Raw genomic sequence first — 15216 nt, 5'->3', positions numbered from 1 at the left:
TCCCTACATTGAAGGCTCCAACCCGAGGCCCTTGCTGTGTGCTCCACACTTCCAAAATGCCTCTCCTGGGAGCATAGATCACAAGGAACTGAGCTACTCTGCTTGGACCCTGTGCATTTCCAAAAGGAGAAAAATCCATCTTCTCAGTTTCCCTCTCATGAAGATCCTCTATAGTCTGTATCCAACCAACTTCTGCATCACGGTATCCTTTGGAAGAAAAGCCAGAAGTTCATTAGTGGACAGTAATTAACACATGATTAGTACACATCACCACCCACTTCAGTACTATTCCAGCAGCAAGCTATCTCAAACTTTGTTTCAACCTATGCAACTCTGGTCAGCAGCCAGACTTGTTCCTGTCAAGAACTGTGGTCCATGGACTCAAAACAGGTCCCACCAGAGAACTCCTCAGAGCCAAACACAGCCTCCTGCAAAGCTCTGAGGAGGAACAAATTCTGGGAGAAGCCACAAAAAGCTCCCAGACTCCTGAGGTTTGTACTCTGGACGCTGCACCAATGCAAAAGCTTCCCAGAGAAGATATGTAGTAAGTGTCCAGACATCACTCATTTCAGAACAACAAAAAAAGATTAAGGAAGTAAATTTGTATAACCTATTAAATGGGAAATGTAAGTTTCTATTCATATGTTTTCACCATTAAAATGCAAATTTTAGTAATCCAATAAAAATACTTATCTTTTCTCTCTCTCTTGGTAACACAAATACTTTCCCTCATAAAATCTTCCTAAACAAAAAAGGTAGAGATGCTCTAATGACATCGCTAGGTAATGGTTTAGCAAGTACAAATGAAGACTCCAAACCACAAGTGTAAAATGCTAACGTATAAAACAAGTTTAGAACAAGGTATGTGATAGTAAGAAGGCCGAAAAGCATTCACAACTCAGTGACAAAAGGTACAATCCAAAACATTTAATTCAGTGGATAGCTTTGCTAAAAACTGTGGCTGTTACTCCACACCTCAACAGCCTCACAGGGGAAAGGCAAATTGTGTCCGACTGTCAAATAAAGCTTGGGACTCGAAGAGTACTTGCTAGGTCATTTTTCAGCAGACTAAAAGAAGATACTAGAGCTTATCAAGAGACATAATCCTGGAGGACAGAGCTAAAGCTCTTCCAAGAAAAGTTATTAGGTCAAAAACTTTCTGTTGGGATAGAGTCTGTGGGGGTAAAAATAGAGAGATCTGTACAACCAGAATTTTTACTACAGGCCATATCACTGTTTCAGGGATTGGTACAACACCACCCTTATGGACTTTATATCACATCTGCCTTTGGTTTTTAATAACAAAATGTACTAAAGTCATGCTTAATAATGGAAAAACACTTGGAATTCTACGTCTGAACATAAGCCACAGTGTTTTGAAGAATATTATTTGCTATACTAATATACACCATCATACCTTTCCACATGCGAACTGCAAGTCCTCTTGTAACATCCAGTAAAATAACCCTTCCAAAATCATCTGTTACTGCTGCCAAAGTGTTACATGGAGAAAGACATATTCTTTCACCATGGCGACGGGAATCTGGAAGTCCAAACCTGAAAAAAAAGGGGGAAAACACTAGAAACACTAGACACCTGTTGTTCTTCTGAAATAGCAAACAGTATCTTATAAGGATTAGGATTTCTTTTTTAAGGAAACATAAAGGTATGGGTAAAATCAAGACCACGTTATGTCTTCTGAGAGATCTCTCAGATCTGTTAAAATCCTAATGAACACCAAAGTTCAGAAATTAGGATAAGTGACTGTCTTGTTATGCATTGTCAGGCAAAGAGCTCAACAGCACTGGGTCCTCTCTTATTGCCAGACAGTCTGGAGAATACTTAACAAAAGTAATCAGGGAAAACAAACAGGAATTAGTTTAGTCTTTTATCAGCTTTCTTGATAACATGAGGCTACAAACTGTTGTTCCCATTCTCCTCTCTCCTCTACCAATAAGGAAACAGGATACCTCCTAATTTTTGTGAGGGGCTTTAGATTATCATGCAGCTTCTTTGAAACACTTAAGGGATAAACTTCAGGGCTGGTATTTGTGCACTTACAGTGTCATTAGACTGTGTACACTGTTCTCTTACAGTAACAATGAATCCACACATGGAAAGTGAAAGGGATGAGTCCACAATGATAAACTGATATGAAACAAAGCTTCAAACGAAATGACCTGCAAACTACCATTACTGCTTAAAGTCAAGAAAAATAAGTGCTCATCAATTATACACCATTCAAAATAATTCACATCATTAAAACCACAAGAGATCTAAAGCAATTGGGACAGTGTATAAAACTCACCTCACTGCCAATGGGGTCGCAGGTTCAACTTTTGGTTTCTGTTTTGGGGCAGGTTCCTCTTCATGTTTACTCTTCCAACCAAGCCAGCCACTTGCAATAGAAAAACACATTGAGAGATCGTACTAATGGTCCTAAAAATACTCAAACCATCATGTAGCTACAAGAAAAATATGTAATTATTTTATTACCTGGCAGCATTAAATAGTGCTGAAGTCAGTTTACTTGCAACTGCTAAGGCAACATGAGACAACAGTGGCTGTGAGCTACCCTGAAAGAAAAGAATGAAGTGTTCAGAAAGAAAAGCAATAGTCAGATGTGAGCCACCCTGAAATAAAGGAACAAAGTGTTTAGAAAGCCAAGAAATAGTTCTTACACTGAACTCAACTGCAGAACAGTTTTTCAGGCCTCCTATGGACTTTCAGCTCAGAAAGCATAGCTTTAAGGCTCTGCAAAATTTTAATTCACTGCCCCCAGAAAAGCCATTCTGACATCTCTTTACCAGTTCAAAATCCTCCTGCAAGTCACTGGTATGTTTGTCTGCAACAGAAGTTAAGAAAACCCTGTGTATGATTTATCATGGAGAGTTAGCTGGTGGATGGCTTTGGCATCCTTGCAAACATCAGTGTAAGCAGTTTGTGGGGTTTTTTCAGAAACATATTGGAAAAGCAAGTACAAAATCGAAACTGTGATCCTGGCATTTTCAATCAACTTTCAGTCCTGTAAGGACAGCACACACGTAGGGTCTGACTGTGCTAGACACACAGGTACATTGCCAACCTTCTCCTCCAACACAAGATGACTGAGTGTGCTGCAAGCATTGTTAAGCCTAAATTTTCTTCTACAAGTAGTAGTTTCACTACATGAAATCACCACAGAATACTCAGGCCATGTATACACATGATCAAAGGCCTCCAAATATCCATAAGCTGCATGTTTACACAACCTCAACATAACTTTCTCAGAAACTTTAGGTTACTTCATCAGCAATAAATCAACAAATGAAAAGAAATTAAAAAACACTTGACTATTACATTCATTTTAAGACAGAAAATAAAATTTCTCATTAGCAGGAACCTGTAGTAGACGTTACTATCACATCTGCTCCAGATCATTTGAGTTTCAGAAGATCAAGAGGATCTTCTATGCTGACATTTGTCAGCATAAAATGAACATCAGAACACTTCATAACTACCCACACAAAAAAGAGCCTGATCAATCATTCAAAGTTTCAGCAAGTCAGCTTTGTAGTACATACCTCCAGGGCAAAAAAGAAACCAGTGAAAGGATTGGATCCAACAGTAACATACTGAGACATAGCAGGTGGGCTGTTTTTTATAGCTGCATTATATCCACCTATATTGGAGGCAGTCTTCATTTGATCAAAAGGAGACAGTGTCATGATGCCTAACAAAAACATTAAAGTGAATTGTCTTATACTTTCACAATAAAGGCATGCAATTGCTCTAGAAGCCTCAATCTATTCCTGCCTTCTTGAGTGACCAGCCAATGTGCAGGGGGGAGGGAGGTGCTGCAGCTTTAACCACAGAAATTCCAAAGGACACAGCAGAAATAACCTGATGTATTTAGGTTAATTATAAAGCATAGTTGGTTTGTTTAGAAGAAACAGAAAGTCAGTAGAGGTCAGCAGCAAAAACACACCTATCAAATTCACTTCACTTGCCTTGTTAGCCCCCTTCTGACATCTTACCTGAAAAGGGGGGGAAGAGAAATGAAGCTTGCTGTCCCTCAGACCTGCCTGCCTGACAAGAACCTGGGCTTCTGCAAATTCCTAAAGGAGTAAAAGTTTCAGTTTCTCGATGTGCTAGACTCCAGCAAGTCCCATACAAGTCTTAACCTGCCTGCCAGACAGTCCTTTAACCTGATCCTAACGGGAATAACCACATCTGATCTAGTCTCCCTTGGCTGCTTCCTACCAAACAAGAGATGACAAGACAGCTACAGCTGTAACATCCTTTCTCTCCTCACGTGGAGAGGGAAGGCTCAATCAGACTTGAAGAGAAAGTAAGATATGTTTGATGATTGTTAATGACATCATGCGTTACAGCAGCCTTCTTCCACTATTTACTTCTATCCAAGCAGTACCACTAAGTACTCTCACCCTGAATTTAAAAGCACAAAAGCATTCAGGTTTATTTAAGCCAAATAGTTGAAATGAAACAGAAATGCTTACCAATACTAGCATGGTCAACAATTGTATCCACATCTTGCAAACCCCATTTCTTATAAGCTAATGGTGGAGGCTGAACATTCTCACTGCCAGATGCTGCAGCTGACAAAAGTTGATAAAACACAAAAAAATTCCTACTGAGTCAAAGACAAAAGAATAGCATAACAGAGGGGGGAAAAATTATGCAATCTGAAGCCACAAAATAACCTAGTTTTAAATTAACACACATTTAATGCTGAGCTAAAATAGCCTTTTAAAATAATGAAATTAAAACATTTGTAAAGTAACTGAGTAAGACTGCAAATGATATTCCATCACAGCTACATCTTGTGCTTGAAGAGAGCTTTGTTTTACTTGTAATTTATGGTTTAATATGCTGGACAACTTTAAAATGCCACCACAATTTATCTCTGTGGTCTGAGTATGTTTAAGTGGACACTTCAGTGCCAAAGTACTTGCAAAGTCAGCACATTCACCAGATCTGTAACAATGTAAGTAAGAACGGTGGCAAAAATAAAGGGATAATTGAAGCTCTTCACCTGTTTGATATTTTATCTTGCAGAAGTGTAACAGCACCATACTTGCGCAACCTACCACACCAGTACTGTTACGTGATTCTCTTCTAACCCCAGGAAACCAACCCTGTTTCCAAATTAGATTATAAACCAGCACTATACTAAATGAACAGGATCAAAGGCTGCACAATCAAACACTCTTAGACATTAATACAGAGAGCAGTGACCATTACCAACATTATCATCACAGCATTATCACTTCCTAGAAAGTTCTTACTGTCAAGAACAGCATTTCACTGACAGCAAAATCAGCACCCTGACATGTTAAAAAGCACCTTAAGCAGCATGCTGTAGGTTAACCCCAGTTGGCAGGTAAGCACTATACAGCTGCTTGCTCACTCCCTCCTATTGAGATGGGGCACAGAATTGGAAGAATTAAAGTGAGAAAACTTGTGGGTTGAGATAAAGACAGTCTAACAGTTAAAGCAAAAGCTCTGCATGCAAGCAAAGCAAAACAATTAATTCATTCACTACTTCCCATCAGTAGGCAGGTGTTTAACTGTTTCCAGAAAAGCAGAGCTTCATCATGCATAACCCTGAGAACATTTTCTGTAGAGGAAGAAGTTTCCTTCTATGCAGTAGATGCCTATATATTGATGAACAGACAAGGAAGATCCAAATTCCACCTTGATTTGACATGTAACAAACATAAGTAAACTTCATGTAATGTAAATTACTATTAACAGAGTCAGAAATGAACATTTCCTCTTAAACTTACCTCTTGCGACCTGATTGCGACATGCACGAAGGGACTGAAAGAGGCTGAAACCATCAATTGTCACAATTGCTGCTGGGTACAAGATACTTAGTTCTTCATTCTATGGAAGAAAATGAAAAAAGGGAGAAAAAAATCAATAAGAAATACCCCTGTTACCATTGTAACAGCCTCTTTTCCAGCTTTTTATACTATTAACTACAAGGATTACATCCAGCAAGTTAACATCTAACAAGCCACAGGCAACAGACTAAGGCAAAACCACAGAAATTCAGTATTAAAACCATCCAGTATGTAAGTTTAGGCATATAATATTACATTTTTATCTTCTTTCAATAACTTTTATGTTTGCTTAATATATTTTGTGGCTTAGGGAGAAAACACAAAAGTTGCAGCAGCTTGTGAAGGCCACAGAGGAACAGGTTTATCTAGAATGCAAATATCAAGATTTTATGAGCCAAATTCTGAAACTGGATTTTGTGCCTGAATTACCACATAAATGCTAATTTGGTGATATAAATTCAAGACTCAAATTGCTTTATGCTTCTGAATTTCAAAACTGGTCCCAAAACGTCATGTTAAATCACATGAGCATTTGTATAAAGCAAACTGGGGAATTTCTGTAACTTCATTAGTTTTCTGCATAAAGCATGCCAACTCAGCCAAGGGCAAAGCAAGCTGGCTTTTCTGTTAAAGAGCTTGAGCTCTTCAAGAGCTTTCTCTGCAGGAAATACTCATAGTGACATGCAGGTTGCTACAACTATCTCCTATTGTTTTAACTTTCAGCCATCTTCTCTGTGGAATAATTAAGTTCTTATGGATGAGTATATCTAGCTCTTGGCACCTGTCAAGTTGCATTTTCTCCTTCCATCAACACATTATCATGCTTTGTGCACATAAATGAATAAGTAGGCAATGAGTGAAGCGTTGCCTTGCAAGGTTACGACAGAGAAAAATAGTACAAATCTAAGTAAATCCTCCAAAAAATAAAAAGAAATTTGGAATCGTCAAATTACACAGATTATAATTCTAGAACAAGAAATCCAGAGTCTCTTGTTCTAAGGAACTGTCCATCCCATCAAAAGCTGGTAAAGGACATAGAGGATTCCCAGAGAGGACTCCCTTCCATACCCCATAACACTGCCACTTCGCTTTTGAAATAATGTGACAAAACCTGTTCTGTGACACCAGGATGCCTGGGAATTTCATAGGTTCTGCACTTAAGCTGTAGGACAGGATCTTCATTTAACAGCTGGGCAAGAAGCAGAACGCCACTCTGGAAGAGAAAGAATAATAAGCATGAACATTTCTGTCCCTTTTCTTACGTAAGGCAAAAAGCACTATCTGCAGGAACAGAAGTTGTATAGGCACAGATGTGTTTTACAAGAGCTTGCTTGTGAAACGTACCTCAGTGTAAAACCGAACATAGCCAGAGGTGAACCCAACCACAATGCAGGTCCAGTCAGGACGGCCTGTGGAACTCCTGTTGCACAAAGATGCACTACAAGTTACAAACAAATCCTGCTCTAAGCTGTAAACATTTAAAACTGGAACAATGTAAAGAGACTGATGATGCATATACATAAGAAAATCAATCCTTACCTCTTCTGACTTGCCAATGGGATGCATAATACACTACTCACACATTCACTAAAACAGAAAGATAAAACCAGTAAGTATATTTTTTTCTCCAGTTGTGAAATTCTGCTCTACACAAGAGACCTTACTAACTCAGCTTTTTAAACATTTTAAGACTATATTAATGCAGCACACAATATATCAAATTGATACTAAAAAGTGAAAAACACTTCTTCATTTTAAAGGCATTTTCAATTACAAGTTCAAGAGTGTCCAGATAGATTGCAAAAGTGCTTATTATACTTTGCTAATGCTGTCTTTCATCATTCACAGACTGATTATTCTGTCAGTACTCTTGAGTAAATATCCAAGTTAAATCCCACATATATAATGGTATTTTCTCCTGATCTATAATGACATACCAAGAACAACCATTAAAAAACCAACCAAACAAAAAAAAACCCAAAACAAAGAACTGAACCATAGCTCTCAAAATAAACTTTTGAATCACATTATGCAGTTAGGTAGATTTCACATCAATTGCATTTCACAATTTGAGAGCATCTGAAGGGCTAATATAGTCTTCCCAGTTCACACAACAGCTGAGCACACTCAGTGCATGGCAGGCAAAGCATGCAGAAGGCAAGCAGAAGAGCAGGCCTCAATATCTGCAGTGAGAGCTTGTTGAACTGTTACCATGAGAGAAAGTTTTACACTGTCAGGGGAAACAGAAGCAGTACAAAGGTTTTATGAAAGAGCATATAAATGCAAGATGACAACCCAAACAGCACTTAAAGCCCACATGCCTGCAGTACTGTCGATTATTTGCATTTCAGGTCACCTCCATTCCCCGAGGAGTGATTAAATCATCAGCTAGACAACTACAGGAAAAAGGCTTTCTAAATGCAAGTTTGACATCAGCTACAATTCAATTACAAGTTCAAAGCAGCGTTAAATGTCTCAGTGGAATCTCATCTTCCAATAGCAAAGCTTGGCCACCACAGAACATTATCAGTTGGAGGCAACTTTGAGGGGGATAAAAAAAGAGGCAAAAAAAAGTCATGTCTTCTGACAACCTGATAGTAATTTACTATTTACCATATTACCATTCTTCCACAGATATAAAACCTTCACCTACAGAAAACCCTTGCAAACCTTAAATCAAGGTGTAGTGAATACAACCATGCCCATTAAAGAGAGCTTCCTGTTCTGTATGACGGCGCATCTCTTGGGCTGTAACAGTCATAAGAAAGAAAACCCCAGAACAGCCAAACAGAATCTCTTTTTCTTTTTTTAATAAAAGATGACAGAGAAATTTCAGTGAAAAAAACCTTAAAGAGATGCACATAAACCAGTTTAAATGTGTGGAAGCAGCAGTTAGGTTATGAGCTTTACAGATTGGAGAGAAGCTGATTAAGTCAACACCTCCTGCTGTGTAACAGAAGGTTGAAGCCAATAGAAAGCATGTGCAAAGGCAGACAGCAACTGAAGGCTGTGAACTTAATAACAAGATGCAAAATCCTCTTCCATATGGGAGATTTGGGAAAGCATCTGTCTGGTTATTTGAAGAGAGAACAGAAATGTTGTATAAATACCAAATGTATGACCAAAGCAATTTTTCCAAGATCATAAATGACTTAAAGCCCAAAACTATTTCTGGATCAGAAAGATGACATTATATTTGCTTGAGGTTTAAAAAATGAAAAGAAGTATTTGTAAAACAGCTTCACGTGTCTCCAGTTTCAACAGCCCCTAACAACATTTAATCCCTACTTTAAAAGTAGATTTTTTTTTTCCAAAAGGGTACTTCTTTTTTCCCCCCTCCTAGTATAGGAGCTTATAAACAGCATCACAACCCACATCTCTTAAGACGTCTAAATTACATGCAAATACACTGACTTGCACAGAGAGGACCTCTGTTAATTTGTATGAACTTGTCCTGAGGTATCACTCTACATATGAAAAGTGACCTTTGCAGACAATGTTTCTGCTCACCTGGCTCGCTCCATTTCTGTTTTCAACATTAAAATGCATAAGACAATGAACGCACTCAGATGAAAGAAGAAGAAAACCCAAACCCCACAACCCTACAAGTAAAAAGCACATGCTACTAATTACTAAACATGGCAATGATGTTTTTATCACAGCTGTATTTCAACACCTACCCTTCTTCAACATTCAGAGAGCCACTCCAGCCAACAGCATACTGCATTTCTTCTTTTCCCTTGTCACTGTGCTTCCATTTAGCTGCCAGTAAGAATAAAGATACCATCTATAAAATCTGTTTTGCATGTCACAAACGTAGCTCTATTCCTAGTGCTTCCCTTCTGCACAACGGATATCCAATACATCCCACCACATTTAGCTAAGTACCAACCACAAACCCTGAAGACATGGAACAACACACAATTACAATTCTGAAATGCCTGGTTTTCTTTAAAAAGATTTATACAGTGATATCTACTTTATCAGATTTTTAAAGGTTCAGTTCATGGAACAGGGATCCTTAGGAGAAAAGCACTATGCAAGGGCACACTTCTGGGGAGATTACTGAGGATGAGCTTAAATTAATAGAAAATTCTAATTCTAACTGCCAAGAAGGACATGGAAATCCTACATTAAATCTGACAATGTTTAATCATCACACCATAATCAAGGTTAGAAAACACTACAGTTTGTTATGCACAGGGTGTTATTACAGCTGACATCTGATTGTTGAATCAACACCCAGGTGCCAAATAAAGAAAGTTGGTGTTGTGTGCCGTCTGTCTGACACCTAAAACCTGAGACACAGGGACACTTCTGCCACTCTGTGGTACAGTTGCTACTGTGCAGTTGAGCAGGAGCAATTCTCCAGAAAGTTAGATCTTGGCAAGGTAAATCAACTCCTTACTCCTCATCCAGTAAGAGCTTTCTGAGAAGTACTGCTGTCTTCTTATTCCTTGTGAAAAATTAGCAACTAATCTGCATTGGGTTTGGAACACAACTTTGCAGGGAATGCCAAATGCAGCATGACAACTCAATGCAATCTAGCTAATTATGCAAATGAGCTTCAAGAGCCTGTTTTTGTTCTCAAATGGTATAATATTCCCCATAGCAGGAGGTTTAATTTCTTCATGCTTACACGCCACCAACTACAGCTGTTAACATCACCAATACCCCAGCATATATGTAGACAGCAGCTGGCTCATCGGTGTTCATATAATACTAAGGGTACCTTTAAAAGTTCCAAAAGCCCTACTTTAGAGTAAAATATAAAGCTTCCCGTTATTCAAGATGGAGAATAATTTTCTATCAAAGGTGGAAATCTCAAAACCAATCCACCTCAATATCCCTCTTCCAAGTGCCACTGGCTCAGTTAGCTCTTTTTTTTCTTCAAGGGAAAAGAAACATAAGGTCAAGTATTTCTTAACAGCTAAAATTAATACAAATATTTGGGTTTTCTTATTGAGCACAATTGATGTCAGTATCTCTGAGCATCTCAAAACAACTGGGGGGTTATAGCATGTATTAATTACACATGATAAAATAGTTTACTCCAATCAAAATATAGCTAAGAAGTAAAACCAAAACAACTTACTTGCCAAGCAGTACCTAAAAAAAGCATGATGTGTACTATAAACCACTCCAAAATTCTTGAAGGTATGCCTTGGGGGTGTAAGTGGATGGAGGAGAAACAAATCTTGTCCTGATTACTATTAAATGTACTAGATGTACCAACATATACACTTAGTAGCATGTATACTTACGCACTAAGAAGACTGCTTTCTGTTCATTAGCTATTACCATCAGGTCATTTGTTGGTGACAAGGACAACACACAATCCTGAAGCCAGTAATTTCTCTGGTTCTTGGTATTAGATTCCTCTTCTTCCTATACATAAACATTAATCAATGTATGCAACAATTTTTAAACATAGAAGAACTTGTAACGCTCATGACAACAGTTTGGCTCACCCTCAATACCAGCACTGAATGGACTGTACTTATCCAGTCACTAGAACTCCAACTTGCATGAAAAGCCAAAAGAAATGCATCAACCTTGCACTAATTCTGTGTGTGTTTACAAAACAAAACCCAAAGTAGTCATCACTGTACTCTACTCCTCAAAATCTTCTCTTTTCACCAAAGAGAGACTAGAAGAACAAAACCCAAAGCATTATTGTTATGGATTAGAGACTGGAGAGAATCTCTTTAGCTGTTCTCATCGTAATCCATACTCAAAATGAACGATTTACCCAAGCTCATATACTGACCAGCATTAAGTAACCATATGCACATATGAGGAAAGCAGCTAAGCTGGCATTCACTCTAAAACCTCATGGTAACATGCAACAGGTACCATATGCCTTTCCACAACAAGGAACTTACAAAGAAAACAATTCATATTAAGAAGTGTGAAGTTTTCAAGGTTTAATGATGGAGAAGGCAAGATTTAGATACATTCTCTAGGTATAAAAGCAAAAAGATTGCATCTTTTTACCTTGGAGCAACGAGTCAAATGTTTGACTGCAGAACAAAGTAGCTCCTGTTAACCATAACTCAAAGGAAGAAAGTAGGTAATAGGATTTGAGCACACTGCTAAAAAGTCTCACAGAGATGATACTCCAGCTTTCTTAGCTCCATCCTCTTACCCTGATCACAGCAATACAAACACCTTCCCTTGTCCAGTCTTTATTTCCATAGCCACCTACCCAAGCCTACGTCTTCCTCGCTGGCCAAAATATCACTCCATCCTCTAGTATTCCAAAGCAGCTATGCACAAATAAAAAACCCAACAACTTCAATGTGATCATTTTCCAATTCATGCAGTTTATTCTGTTGTAAAGTTGCACTTGAAAACATACACATTTACTCCCAATTGAAAAAAAGTAGGAATAATTTGTGTATCATATTCTTAATCAGCTTTTCATTGCATTTATCTCCTTTCATAAGGTTGCAGTGCTAAAAGATCACTTTCTGCATGTAAGAATACCCTGGCTATCCATCACAAGGTCTACGTGAGCCCACCACAAACATTCTGCTAACTTTGACCTCACTATCTCTTGAATTGTGCAAGAGGACAACCTATTTTCATGTCATTTTTGTCTGCTGATGGATGCCAAGTTCTATGGCAACAGTTTCCCCTTAATTACTGGCATATTTCAAGACTTTAAAGAAAGGTGATGAAGTTGTCTGCGATAGTCATGTTGATTTTAACTCCTCATGACAGAGGTAAATGTATCAGATGGCAAAACACATAACCAAACCCTAAAGAAAAGCCTTATACTAAATTTTAATGCAGTGATTTTCAAACTGAGCAAGAAGAATCAAAAATGAAAGGCTTTTTTAAAGATTAAAAGGAATTACAATTCTATCTTAGACAAAGAATTCAAACAAAATTGTATGTTTGCACAAATAAAGAACTTAAAATTGAAAGGCATCAAATATGGCCATCTTATGTTAGTGTCAAAAATAAGTTAAGGGTTAAAATAGGAAAAGCACTGCACTTGTCAGAAGAAACTCCTTTAAAAGGCAAAAGACAAAGATTAAAATCAACATTTAAGACACTATTTTAACATCATCATCCCAACAAACTAACCAATATAAATAGACACTTTGTGGAAGAAAAGAATGCCTTCTCAAAAGTGGCTCTGTTCCATGAAATAGATACTTGACAAGTGAGTAATTCCAAGAAAAGATGCATCTTGCACCAACCATAATGCAAATCATGAAGAAACAGTTCAGAGCTTTAACAGAGGAATTCACTGTTATATTGTATTAGTAATTCTCAACTCTGTGCTAGACTGATGGACTCATTTTGGTGTGTTTTCAGATGTACAGACTCATGTATTTATATGCTCCCAACAGAACAACCTGTTTGCTGTGGATAAGTTTCTTTCTTTCTAAAGAGTTTGACCTGAAAACCACTAGCAACTTTGGAGGAAAACATGCAAGCAGGAGGTCTTCAGCAAGAAGGGAGTGAACTACCTGGCAGACTAGCTTGACATTTTAAAGAAAAGAGTGAAAAATAAGGCAATTTCCATTTAGAATCTGCTGGTTCTATCAAATTAGAACATAAGTAACAAACAGAGCATTTGTTCTCCTCACTCAGGAAGTTACAAATATTACAGCTCATCTAACAAAGATGTGGCCCAAGAAACACACTCATTACAATTACAGTGGAGCTGAATTCCCATCCTATTTAAGTTTTTATACACTTGTCATTCTCTGACATCAGCACCAGTGATTCATCTCTGGAAGGCATCATGCTTGCTTCAAACTGTTTGTCAGCTCAGCTGCAAGATCTCTTTCCCTGATGAAGTAAGTAGTTAGGAGGATCCTGCCCAACTCCTTAGGCAAACTTTCTGCATACGGAGATAAAGGCAGCAGATATGAGAGTTTTGGTAGCAAGCTGAGCTCTAGATTCCTCACTCTACCCCATCAGCAATAACAGAGGATTAATCAAGCAATTCTGTTCAGATGACTCATGCAGGTGCAGAGGATTTCTACACAGACAGCTTCCCCAGCATCTGACACAAGGCAGCTGGTAGCTGTAATCTAAGCCTTAACAACAATTACCAGACTAGCAGTGTTATTCTTAGTTGAACTTGTTGGGCAGAGGCATGTTTTTCCCCCTTGACAGGGCAGCTGTGCTGCCTCATCCTACAGATGTAACTTAACGCCTCCTGTAACACCATCTGCACATCACAACATAAAAGAAGTACTATGTGATCATCAGAAAGATGCTTGTGTCAGTGGTTCATGATTAAGGAGGTTTTGATTTAAATTGATTCACAGTAGATGCAAGTCCACTGCCATGCCCTACTTTCTCTGGCTGGTTACAGGACAAGAAAGATGCCCCCAGCTGCAGCAGCACAGAAAGATGTGTGTGTACTCTAATGAGAACAAACCTAAAGAATACAAGAATATGAGTAATTATTACAACAGGTAACATCCAAGCTATACTTAGAAACAATTACAGGAGTAAGGAACAAACAAGCTATCACATTCGTAACACAGGTCAAGATCCTTCTTGCCCAGGTGATAACTATAGAAGAGAAAAAAACCCAAAACACCCCACACGCAAACAAGTGGAGAAGTCCTTTAGAACAGGAAACTTAGCAATGAAAACTCATTTGTGTGAACTTACAGGTTCTTGTAATTCTGCTTCATCCCAGCCTCCCCAGCCACCATCTTCCCAGCTTGTGGATTTGCCTGTTTTAAGCAAATAAAGATTTGTCACATGAGATAAACAGCACATGAGATACAGCATAAGCAATGAAAAACACAATCAGAAAGGATTGCTGGTGGTTGTTCTCCTTTCCCTGCCAATAAGTTCATTTATGGCAGATACTAAATGAGTTCTACAGAAAGAACCACAAAGTGGTAGAAATGGATGTCCTATTTCTCTGTATTTACTTCCAGTTTTGACATTATTGAAAAGTAGTAACAGAAGATGCAACCTAAGTACATATTGGAAACAGTACAAGTTGTAAATTAACTCTGACAGACTGCATCTAGAGACCTGGGTAAGTAACACTTTACAGTGCCTGGTACAACACACCACTGATCCTTCAACAGGGCCACTCTGCGCTTTAGAACAAATTATTCAACCAAATTTGTCTTTTCTTGGTTTCTCACAGACATTTCAAGAGAGACAAGACTAAGTACATATTGGAAACAGTACAAGTTGTAAATTAACTCTGACAGACTGCATCTAGAGACCTGGGTAAGTAACACTTTACAGTGCCTGGTACAACACACCACTGATCCTTCAACAGGGCCACTCTGCGCTTTAGAACAAATTATTCAACCAAATTTGTCTTTTCTTGGTTTCTCACAGACATTTCAAGAGAGACAAGACATATTTC

General features: G+C 38.3%; 1 protein-coding gene across 1 annotated transcript in view; it reads right to left on the bottom strand.

Moving 5' to 3' along the window:
• The window catches only part of RAB3GAP2 (RAB3 GTPase activating protein subunit 2 (non-catalytic)), a gene marked incomplete at its 5' end in the record, with an annotated part of 31063 nt that extends 16503 nt beyond the window's left edge, over window positions 1-14560 (bottom strand). Inside the window, 13 exons of the mRNA XM_010022342.1 lie at window positions 1-207; window positions 1418-1557; window positions 2309-2398; window positions 2497-2576; window positions 3564-3712; window positions 4500-4598; window positions 5790-5889; window positions 6961-7062; window positions 7194-7269; window positions 7389-7436; window positions 9530-9611; window positions 11114-11237; window positions 14496-14560. The exon at window positions 1-207 is cut by the window's left edge and continues 6 nt beyond it. Of these exons, the coding sequence (XP_010020644.1) occupies window positions 1-207; window positions 1418-1557; window positions 2309-2398; window positions 2497-2576; window positions 3564-3712; window positions 4500-4598; window positions 5790-5889; window positions 6961-7062; window positions 7194-7269; window positions 7389-7436; window positions 9530-9611; window positions 11114-11237; window positions 14496-14560 (1362 nt within the window). The remainder of the gene's footprint in view (window positions 208-1417; window positions 1558-2308; window positions 2399-2496; window positions 2577-3563; window positions 3713-4499; window positions 4599-5789; window positions 5890-6960; window positions 7063-7193; window positions 7270-7388; window positions 7437-9529; window positions 9612-11113; window positions 11238-14495) is intronic.
• Between the last annotated feature and the right edge of the window lie 656 nt (window positions 14561-15216).

This window comes from Nestor notabilis, unplaced genomic scaffold, assembly GCF_000696875.1.
Source record: "Nestor notabilis isolate BGI_N333 unplaced genomic scaffold, ASM69687v1 scaffold15869, whole genome shotgun sequence".
In the NCBI taxonomy this organism is placed as follows: Eukaryota; Metazoa; Chordata; class Aves; order Psittaciformes; family Psittacidae; genus Nestor; species Nestor notabilis.
The sequence above is the reverse complement of the archived record's forward strand: the minus strand, read 5'-3'. Positions and strand labels throughout refer to the sequence as shown.